This window comes from Macaca mulatta, chromosome 14, assembly GCF_049350105.2.
Source record: "Macaca mulatta isolate MMU2019108-1 chromosome 14, T2T-MMU8v2.0, whole genome shotgun sequence".
Lineage (NCBI taxonomy): Eukaryota > Metazoa > Chordata > Mammalia > Primates > Cercopithecidae > Macaca > Macaca mulatta.
The window spans coordinates 42568352-42580501 of NC_133419.1; the positions used below are offsets into that span (position 1 = coordinate 42568352).

At 36.9% G+C, this 12150-nt stretch overlaps 1 protein-coding gene across 1 annotated transcript; it reads left to right on the plus strand.

Annotated features, from left to right (window-relative positions):
- Positions 1-2239: 2239 nt before the first annotated feature.
- On the plus strand, positions 2240-10152 carry SVIP (small VCP interacting protein). Its single transcript, NM_001261697.1, is given in 4 exon segments — positions 2240-2388; positions 4227-4277; positions 4774-4887; positions 9153-10152. Coding segments are annotated over 4 exon segments (234 nt in total). The 5' UTR covers positions 2240-2334; the 3' UTR covers positions 9168-10152.
- The last annotated feature ends 1998 nt before the right edge of the window (positions 10153-12150 follow it).

Below are 12150 nucleotides of genomic sequence, written 5' to 3' on the forward strand. Positions count from 1 at the left end.
AAAACCAAAATCCCTACAAACGCAGGAAATAAACAGTTTTATCACTGAATAAGCATTAAACCAATTGTGATTTCTATCAGAAGCAATCTACTAAAGAGTTTGCAATGAAAAAATTCTTCACCGTTTTTATATAGCCTGGCAGATACAATCCACTACACACATGTTAATTGTTTTTATCTAAAGAAAATCTAAAGGAAAGAATAACACTTGTATCTCTTGACAAGCAGAAAGCTCCATCTTGAAGCCAAGGGCCTAGACAGTAAACTACCATGAAGACGGGGAGACAGGTGCCACTCTTGGATGTTTTCATTTCTAACAGAAAGCCAATAGGCCTCCAAAGACATTCGGAGGATACAAAACTGGCAAGAGACTTATTTAGATTCCTTCCTTCCTTCCTTCCTTCCTTCCTCCCTCCCTTCCTTCCTCCCTCCCTCCCTCTTACTTTCAACTGAATCTACTGGCGCGAGCTAGGCTCACTGCAACCTCCGCCTCCCGGGTTCAAGCGATTCTCCCTGCTCAGCCTCCCGTGTAGCTGGGATTACAGGCGTCCACCACCACGCCTGGCAAAGTCTTGTATTTTTAGTAGAGAAAGGGTTTCCCCACGTTGGTCAGGCTGGCCTTGAACTCCTGACCTCAGATGATCCAACCACCTTGGCCTCCGAAAGTACAGGCGTGAGTCACTGAGCCTGGCCTGCTTTTTTTTTTTTTTTTTTTTTTTTTTTTTCCATACATTTCAGTGAGACAGAGATAGAGCTTACAATTTCAAGTTTTCTAAACACAATGCTAAAGAGGAGGTGGGTAGTTATCTTTCTCTTTTTGCAACAGAGAACCTTCACAGATTTTTATTTACCCTTAGAAAGCGCCCATGCAATCGAATAATAGTTTTAAAAAAGCATCATCCCCTATTATTTAAGGAATAAACTACCATTTCCTTCTATAATATGGAAGAATTTAAAAAACATTATGGCTTTTGCAAAACATATCGTATATTTCATTTATGTAAAACTTAAAGACTATAGTGATATTATTTATGCAAAACTTAAAGACTAAAGTGGTATTAAACAAATTAATAGTTTCCTGGATCTAGGTATAGGATAGAGTATTGAATGGGATTGAGTATAATAGATTTTTGGATGATGGAAAACTTACATATCTTGAATGTGGTGATCACATGTTTGTTAAAACCAAGTGAACTCTACAATCAAAATAAGTGCATAATATTATATGTAAATTATATATCTATAAAAAATTAACCAGTAAGAATATGTATCAAAAAGTTGACAATGGTTTTGAGATGCTGTCACTATACATCCTACCTTTTTGTAATGTTTCAAAATTTTCCAATAAGCAGAAATAACTAATAGAATGCAAAAATAAAATAAAATAAAATAAAAGCATTTGTGTGGGGACGAGGTCAGTAACTTCAGTATCACCTGTGGGTTTACTGGAACTGAATCTCAGGTCCCACCTTATACTCACTAAATCAGCATGTAAATTTTAACTAGTTGCCCAGGTGATTCTCATACTTATTAAAATTTGAGAAGAATGTTATTAAAATATTTCTCAATAGATGAAACTTTATTATTTCTCTCGGAGTGATAAGTGACTCCTAAATACCAGAAACTAGTGGAAATCTCAACTAATGCCACATTTATGACGCTAGATTCATCGTCATAATAATGGATTTTATATTCTGCCCTCTGTTCTGGTACAGCATTGTCACTAAGGGAGCAAAGGGTACTGATGTTGACTTGGAATTTGGGCTTTAATTTCTAGGATACCAGAGTCCCATCTCATAAAAAAGGTAGCATGAACTACCCAGAGTTGTGCCACTTACTCATTTGTAAATGGTAAGGCAAGGCTAGCAGGAAGAGCTTTGGAACCGTAGCGAAGCTTTTCCATCCCTTCCCTGCGTTGCTACCCACAGCAGGTGCTTCCTGGAACCTAGGCTTTGGCCACAAGCCCTGCGCTCTCGTGGCGGGGCTACGCGGAGCCGTGGGTGAGGAAGGGGCAATGCCTTATGGGGACGCAGCTGAGCTGTGGGGACTGGTTGGTGTCGCGAGAAGAGGGGGGCGGTGTCGCGAGAAGAGGGGGGCGGTGTCGCGAGAATAGGAGGGCGTTGCCGCAGAGAGGCGAGACGGGGCGGAGCCGCGGGGTGGGGGCGGGGCGGAGCCGCGGAGTGGGGGCGGGGCGTTGTCGCAGGGGTGGAGCCGAGCCAGTGGACGGTGGTGGGGGCGGGGCAAGCGCGGAGGACCAGGGACGCGCTTCCGACCGCGCAGTTAGCGCCTCCTGGCCTGGGGGGAGCCCGGTCAGGGTTCCCCAGTTGTTGTCCCTATGGGGCTGTGTTTTCCTTGTCCCGGGGAGTCCGCGCCTCCCACGCCGGACCTGGTGAGTAAAACAGGTCCCTGCGTCCGCCGGGCTGCGCCTTGAGCACCTGTCCTCGGGCTGCGGGGCGGGCCGGGCCGTTGGACCTAGGGGCGCAGGTCGAGAGCCCGCGAGGGGGACCCTGCTGGCGAGGACGGGTGGACGGGTCAGGAGGGTCGCTGGGTCCTGTCAGAGCGACCTAGGCCGCTGCCTCCGTGTAGATCTCCACTTTTGTAACAAAAAATTGTCCAAAGGCGGCTGTGGCGTCTTTTACCTTCCACTGAGTTGGGCTGCACCGGGAATTCGTAGGGCGCCGGCGCACGCAGAGGGCGTTGCGCGTGGGACATTCTAGGGGATGCGGTAGATGGAATTCGGCGCAAAAAGACATTGCTTTCACCGGGAGCTCTTTAGTCGTCTAGGAGAAGTGCATTTTCAACTGTGTCTACCATCTTTTAACAGAAGGTGCTCAGAAAGTCGCTTATACGCCTGAGCTTTATCGGATATGTTATTTTAATGATTTCTTTTTAGTATTTATCTGATTATTTTACGTTCTCCCTTTAAAAGAATATGTAGTACAGAGTGTCCAATTTGTAATGTTGTCGTATTTGACAAAAATGCTGGACACCCAGTTACATTTGAATTTGAGATATACAAGTAATACATTTATAATATAGTTTTGTGCTGTGCAATATTAGGGATCTAGTTCTACAAAAACATTACTCATTGCTTATCTGAAATTCAAATGTAACTAGTGGGTGTGTGGTACAATAACATGTACACTTTTTGTAGCTTTCTGTTAACAATATCTTTACGTTAGTACTCCTTACAGGGAGTTAACATAAACCTGTTTCTCTTCTCTAACTAAACATTAGTTGAAGAAAATGAAGTATTTAGGAAAGTACATTAACTCTTCAGCTATTATAGATACTAAAAATTTAGTACTTATAAATTTGATGTGGGAAAGTTCAGCTTCTCTTTGTTGTTGCTGTTGTTTTAAATTATGTTGATTTTGTTGTTCTGGCTGTTGATAAAATATAACATGTCAGATTGGTTAAGCCCTCCCCCATCCTCATGCTATACCCTCTTGATACCCTCATGATAACCACACGGCTCGCTGCTTGGATGTCACTTTATTAGTGAAGCTTTTACTGACCACGTTAAACAAAATATATTCCCCACAATACCACCTACCCATTCTCCCATTACTTATCTGCCATACCATCTGAGAGGCATTTACTTACTTTGTTATATTTGTCTGTGTGCCCGCAATTGAAATTTGTTTCATTTGGGAGGTGACATTTATCTATGTTTTTACACTGCTGTATCCCAGCACCTAGAAAAAGGGTTTTAATAAGTAGTACATGGTCTAGAAAAATAACATTCACTGTTTTCTGATATGGAACAATACCTGTCATGAAATTACTCCAATCCGTCTCTCCTGCACACTGAGATTAGCCCACTTATGCATTAACTTTTGCTAAAAACACAGGGTTACTTCAGACTCCATTTTAACTAGCAGTATCAAACCATGTATTTTCCTTCTTGTATTTGTAAACATTATTTGTTTTATTATTGCCCTGACTAGCTTGTAGGCCTTTTGATTTAAAAAAAAAAAAAAAAAAAAAAGAGTAAAGAAATGATTATATAGGCAAACCTTGTATCTGTTTTAGCATGTGCTGATTTGAAGGTGTATTGATTAGGAGAATAAAATTCAGAAAGTTGAGTAGCGGCATTCTTTGTGGGACATTTAGGGCCAGTACTGAATATTTTTGTGAACTGTTATAGTACCTATGAAATAAATGTTTATAATTTATTCACAATAATGTTTGTTATTTAATACATATTTTTACGCATTTCCTTAGGAAGAGAAAAGAGCAAAGCTTGCAGAGGCTGCAGAGAGAAGACAAAAAGAGGTAAGATTAAAGATCAAGTTTTGCCTACTTAGATAATTTTGTACTTTATTCTTCATAGATGTCCATAGTTAAATTCTCTAACGCAAATGGCCTTTGATATCCCAAAAATTTACCTTTAAAGGTAATTATTTTCAAAATGATTTCCTTGTTTGTATGAGTTGCATTAATATATTTATATTATTTAATATATGAAAACTATCATATCTTCTCTAAATTCAGATACTCTTTTAGTAACATCCTTCCTTTTAAAATGGCTGTGCATTGTAAAATACAGATGTGAAGCAAGTTTAGGGGAAAATTTGTACAGTTACAAAATACCCAGTGAAGAAATGATGTTTTATGTAAGGCTGTTGTAGAAATACTCCTTTGTTACCAAAAATAAACCAACTCCCTACCCCCAAAGAAAAACCTAGAAAGCAAAGATAGACAAAAATATGTTTTGCACACTGGACAGATTTTTGTTGTCTTTCTGTATTTCTTACCAAATTTCTTCAAGGCTGCATCTCGGGGAATTTTGGATGTTCAATCTGTGCAAGAAAAGAGAAAGAAAAAGGAAAAAATAGAAAAACAAATTGCTACATCTGGGCCCCCACCAGAAGGGGGACTTAGGGTAAGTATTAAAATTTTCTTGTGCTTAACTTAACTGGCATTTTAAAAAACTTAAGTAGCAATCCATTCAATAATTTTCTCCTGAAATGTATTATCAGAAAATTTTGAAATAGTGTAAAATCATGAGTAGTAAATATTGGAAGTTATATCGATTTATTTTAACATTTATTGTAATCAATTAGCTTTTTTCCCCAAAATAAAATAATAGATTTATTATTTTAATGCTATATTTTAATACTCTTATGCTTACTACTAATCTTAAATAATTCAAAAATTCAAGCAATATGGAAAAGTATAAAGAAGTATAAAAGTCATCTAAGTATCATTTTGATAGACATAATTTCTAACCTTCATTTACATACCTTATTAAATTGGATTACACTATAAATTCTGAGCTCTTTTACCCATTGATTTGGAATCTTTGATCTTTCCATTGCCACCCTTTATTATAGTTACGTAAATGTTAATTTGGATCACAGAATGCATACAGGTGTGGGTATCGTACACATACCTCCCAAGGTATGGATCACAGAACTAGACACTGGGAATATAATGGTGGACAAGTTAAGCAGAGTCTGTGAATGCTGGAGTCTTTACAGTCTAGCAGGACTTTAAAGGATTTATTTTTAAAATCCTTTAAAATTACATAAAGCTCAGGAAAATAATGGTTCAGATATTAAGAATTTATTCTTAGTCCATTTTTTAAAGTAAATATAGAAGTTTATTTGTGAAAATGTCTTTAATTTCAGTCATTTATATTTAACTTGTCAAGGATTTGTGAGTACTTTTCAACAGATTCATTTTTTTTTCTTCTCAAAACTACACACACACGCACATACCTACACATGTACATTTACTCATATACTTGCCTACGTGTAGATACTCTCCTAACTTGGGGGTCAGGCAGCTTATGAACACCGTGAGCAGTTTATTTTGGCTCAAGAATATCACAGAAATAAGAATGTGTGTCTGTGTGTTTTACTATTGTAAGTTACTTCATCTAATACCATTTAATGAATGAAATTTTTTTAATAAAGTTTGTTTTTTCATGGTGACCTTTTAGCAATGTATAAGGTAATTAGTTTCAATATAAGATAAATAAGTCTGACCATTTTGCTTATGCTTTTTATAATTCCATAATAGAACAGAATAGGTCTAGTGTAAAGTAAAACAGTTGGGTGATAACAAGGTCAATTCTTTATCAGAAATATAGATTCTTTGAATATTCTGTTGAGATAAAGTGCTGTTTCACTAGGTTTACTTCATATAGGGTTCTCAAAAACAAACACAAAATTACAAAAATTACATTGTAGGACTGGAAATAATGTTGAGATCCACTATTTCACAGTAGAAGTGGTGAAGGTATTAAGTTAAAGTCATATATAATGTTATAGGAGGATACTTTAATCAACACTTAATCATAATTGAGAAGACACTTATTTCACAAGTTCTAACCTAATGAAATTAATATCAGCTTTTAAACTGTAAGAAAGAAAGAGGCTTTCTTAAACTTGAAGCTTCTTACATTCTGAAGTCTATACGTTAAAAAAAAAAAAGCCCCTTTATTATCCCTTCAAAAGTGCTCAAAATGTAAAATGTAAAACATACCCAATGTTAAATTTAGTTCCTGTTTTTCTTTATGTACTGTTCTTGGAAGAAATCTCTCAAACTCCCTTAGTAAAAATTACCTTCAGGACCATGAAACTAGATAGTGGCAGGAGGATTTTTTCCAGTGGCTCACTGTCATTAGCCACTGCTGTTGTCCACTGTGAGCAATTTTTCCTTGGAATATTCCTCATCACCTATCACTAACACACTGGCTTCAAGGGGCATGCTTCATTCTGCTTTACACATGCACAACATGTCAAGAGCATCAAGCGAAAATCAAAATTCTGGAAGGCTCAAGGATAACAGAAGGGAAAAGTACAAGGCAAAAGTACTTAACCCTCAAAACTCTTGGCCTGTGGTCCTTTAAGGGCTCACTCTATCGCCCAGGCTGGGGTGAGATGGGAATGGCTCACTGCAGCCTCAACCTTCTAGGCTCAAGTCATTCTCCCACCTCAGCCTCCTGAGTAGCTAGGACCACAGGCACAGGCACATGCCACCACACCTAATTAATTTTTTTATTTTTGTAGAGACAGGGTCTTGCTATGTTGTCCAGGCTGGTCTCTTAACTCCTGGCCTCAAGTGATCATCCCATCTTCTCAGCCTCCCAAAGCCTCCCCCTCTCAGCCAAGATTACAGGTGTGAGTGACTATGCTTGGCCTCTTCATGTAAATGTTACATGCATGGGTATTCTGTCCTTTGGACTCTGAAGTTGGTAACCACTGGCTCATTTCATCGGCTGGCCTGAAGCATAGGTAGAGTCTTCCTAAGGTAGGAAGGTTAGGAAGACTCTTCCTTAGGTAGAGTGCTGCATCTTTCCAGGGTAATTAGCATGGGTAATGCTGTCTTCTGACTTCTTACCTGAAGAAGTCAATGTAATGATGGCATTAGGATGCAAAGTACTATCAGTACAGGATATAGCAGCACAGGAGTAAGGGCGGACCTCTAGTACAATGGCTTTCAACCTTAGCTGCATGTTGGAGTCTCATAGGCAGCTTTCAGAAAGGATTGTTCATTGAGCTCCACTTCACACCAGTCAGAGTCTCCGAGAGTGGGGTTTAGCCATCAGGAGTGTTTTAAGCTTCACAAGGAAATCTACTGTGAACCCAGATTGAGAATCACTATCCTAGCGTTTATAACACTTGTCCTAAGAAAGATGTTTTGGAAGATAGAGTCCCATGGGAATAAATGTTTAAAAATGCTAAATTGTATATTGTAGACTTTATCCCCTTCTTAGAGATTAAAAAAGGCACAAAATTATGGCCTCTAAGAAATTGTACAACGAAGGAAAGTTTACTTGGATTAATCTTTAATTTTGAAAATTTATTTAAACATAGATTTTATATATATGTATAACACCCAATAATATTCCTTGGATGTACTTGGAAAACACTATCAAGAGATTGCTAAATATCTCTAGTTCTATCCCAGTGGCTCTTCAGGACCTATCACAGATTTAATAGACTTGATTAAACAAAGGAGCAATGGAATATTTTCTCAACTCAAGCAAGGAAAAGACCTTGCCAAACCATTTTTTAATGGTTTCTGCCATTTCTTGACTCCCTGGCCCAAACAAGGATTTTTAAATTTTTGTTTTGTGGTGTTTTATTTTGTGTTCCTTTACTGATTATTAGATATTTAGGATCTTGCTACCGAATAGCAGGTTCACTGTGCAGTGGTTACCAACTGCAGAGTCCAGTGGACAGAATACCCATGCATGTAACATTTACATGAAGAGGCCAAGCATAGTCACTCACACCTGTAATCTCAGCTGAGAGGGGGAGGCTTTGGGAGGCTGAGAAGATGGGATGATCACTTGAGGCCAGGAGTTAAGAGACCAGCCTGGGTAACATAGCAAGACCCTGTCTCTACAAAAATAAAAAATAAATTAGGTGTGGTGGCATGTGCCTGTGGTCCTAGCTACTCAGGAGGCTGAGGTGGGAGAATGACTTGAGCCTGGGAGGTTGAGGTTGCAGTGAGCCATTCCCACCTCACCCCAGCCTGGGCGATAGAGTGAGACCCTGTCTCAAAAAAAAAAAAAAAAAAAAAAAAACAACCCCAAAACAAACCCAAAAACATTTAACATGGAGTGAGTTTATTACTTACAGATTGGCAACAAGGGACAACAGAAGCCTAGGATTCATTATAAGCTTGTCTCCCAAGGAAAACTGCCTGGGGTTGATGGCATCTGTGTGTGCCCCACTTGAACCTCAGATGAGTGCCCTGGGTTTTATGACCTGGGGGTTAGAAGGGGAGGTACTACATGACTCCTTGGGCTAAAGCACTAAAGGACATCCTGTTCTTAGGGAGGGACTGGAATAGAGCTTGAGCTATTCTGGCCATTCACTTGCTATCCCAGGATGTTACATTCCCAGCACATTTACAGTTGTTCCTGAAAACTACAGGCAAGACAGTGGGAGAGAGCTATCCTGCTACTACTCACTGATCTGACCAGATATTTTGTCTTCTTTATACTTTTAAACTATCACCTTATTTCAGGCTTTGGACTGTAATGTAAAATTTTATGAATAGCTGCTATTCAGAAAAATCATTTTGCATTTCTGTGTCCCATATTCCTCTTTTTACCTGTTTGTTCAATAAAATACCATTATGTAACTTTAAGTAAAATGTACTTTTCTGTCTCTTTTTTATCTTTTCTAGTGGACAGTTTCATAAAGCATAACATGAGTAGAAGAATCTACTGCCAATAACTTTATTATCTGCAATCAAGTAGACTTCATCAATTTAATTTCTTCTCTTTGAATAAATGAAGATTCAGACTTTGTAATATTATTGCCCTTAAGTGCAATGCTAAAAAACTTTGATTTTCAAGCTTAGAAAATGGCTACACTTTTCATTAAATACTAATTTTTCTACATTTGCTCTTCTGCCGTTAGTGGGCGATTTGCTATTTTTCTTAGTAATTAAAAAATGGAACTAAATAGTGAATATACATACATTGCATGTAAAAATTCTGCATATACCTCTAAGATTAAAATTTGCAGTTGTCTTTTCATCCTTTGTAATATGATCTAACTACTTATATTTGTGCTGCGTCGCCTTACATCTGTTTTTATTTCACTATATATGAGGACGTTTGATGAAACTTACGGACTTAGTGCCTTTAAACTGATCATCAGGGAGAATCTTGAAAAAATCATTTGAAGGGCTGATGTGAAGGAGCACTGTAAAGCTTTATAACTTACTAAGTAATGAATCTTCTTAGGCAGATGTTAAATTTTTTCTAATTCATTTTTATTTATGTAGCTTGTAAAATTAACATACCATGTTTTACATTATGATAAAAGGTTTTTTTTGTTTGCTGAATTTAAAATTATATGTTACTGATACCATCAGAGGGCAGTGATGTTCTATTGTATATTAAATTCAGCTCTGTAAAGATCTTTGTAGTAATTGAATGAGTTTAATAATCTGGATGGGTTATAATGAGTAGTAATATATTTGTCCATATTTCATAAGTAGTGTTAATCTTGTGTACTAGAGCTTGATCATAAGATTTATACAGATGTGAAACTGCCAAGGCAAGTATGAATGTATAAAAAAAAAAGTAAGTACTGTACTTACAAAAGGTCTACTTCAGATGTAAAAATATTAGGAGGTAATTCTGTACAATGCATAGTCATAAACCTTAACGTTGTTTATTACGAACATGAATTTTATAGCATTTTTTGTTTCTCCTATATAATACACTGAAATAAAAGAATTGGTGTTAGCTATTAAGGCTGATAGCTCTTTTAAATGGCAAGGCCACATGTTGAGCCCTAAATTAGAATTTGCAGTTATTAAGTGCCAATAGAAATTTTAAGTTAAATCAACCAAGTTCACTTGCTTTACGCAAAGGAAACTGAACCACTATCTTCATCTATCCTTCCCACAAAACTTATACTGTGGTGTTTTGTACATGTTAATTTTTAAAAGTTTGAACTATTATAATAATACAGGTCTCTTGACTTCTCATGGAAAAATTATTTTTTCTATTATGGCGTGAAATAGTCTGTGAATATCTAGGAAAACATAAAATTTGACTCAATTTTCTTTATTCTTTAGAGGATTCTTGCTGTTTTTGTTCATAAAGGATAGTGAAATCATTGAACTATAGAATGAAAATTTTTGATTTTATTAAAATGATTTTTTCAAGGCAAAAAGGAAAAGGAATGATCAATAGCTCAGTACATATAGAGCTAGAGCATACCATCCTTGAACTCTGCAAATCCTTTCTCCCATTTTAATATAGCAAGAACAATTTTCTCTTTACTGCATCTTAAAGAATTAGAACTTGGGTTGGTGTAAATGACTTCCTTCCAGGGAATCATGCCCTATTTCTACCAGCAGTTCATACCTAAATGTCATGTTTGTCTATTGTTAACCATGAATGATACTCAGATATATTACTTTTCGGGAAAAATGGAACATGTTACTTCCAACCATGGCCTGTCACCATGAGTGTGATCAGCTTTCTCCAAAACCATGTGGGTTGCATAGCTAAGGGGTGGTACCCAAATGTTAGGAACAGTGTTAGGAAAGGGCAAGGAAAAAGAGGTGACTGGGTGTCTGATGAGAAACCAGTAAATGACTAAAAAAAAAACAGTAAATGACTAAAAACATGACTAAAAAACTATATATAATATATAATTATGTGTGTATATCTACATAATATCTGCAAATTCTAATTTATATATGTGTGTGTATATGCACACACACACACACACACACACAGTCCAGACATCTCCCTCATAAAATAACTATCAGTTCCTATGAAAACCTTAAGTGGAAGCCAATTTCCCATAGTAAATAATTTAGGAGAAAATTATAATGCTTAAAGTGTTGCTCAAAACCCCTAACTTATTACTAAACTATAATTGGAACAGTAAAATGCATATATGTAATTATCCTATCATGATTTAAAAATTGCTTAAACCATTGCTGCGTAATACTAATCAAACTTACGGCTGCTAACAAAAGTTGTGAATTATTACACGACCCCTTTGTAACGTGCTGCATGTTTTTTGAAACATCTCTATGTGTTTCTATTTGTTCCACTGCTGGTATTTGGAATGTAATTTAACAGTTCCCACACATGGTTTGGTTATAAATTCTGTATTGCCTTTTAGGGATATAAATATACATTTTTTTCTATGTAAAAAATAGCTTTAGCTGTCTCTTTAACAAAATTTTGTCTTTGCTACATCCTCAATACTTAGAACCTGAGTTGGTAGTTAGGGAAACCTCAGGAACATTTTAATCACATTGGGATTCAGAATAGCAAGAGAACCAAACATTTTTTGGTGTGTTCATACAATCCCTGGATTTATAGGTGGATTTTCTATAACGGAAAAATGATGTAATTAGTATCCTGTTTTTTTCCTAAAGAAATAATACTATAATAAAAATTCTGTCCTCTATACCCCAGGAAAATGGACATGAACTTTGAATTTTCCCTTTCTCCAAATGTTTGACTTTTTATTTTCACTGATAAGTATTATGTGATGTCTTTAGAAGACAAAAGCAACTCTTGCCAGTTTTGAATACTTTCTGTATAAATAGACCAGTAAGAGGTAAGTAGCCATGACTGCCTACATGTGTTGAGACATAAGGTATATTTCTTTAACATCTCCAAGCAAGCATTTCATATTCTCTT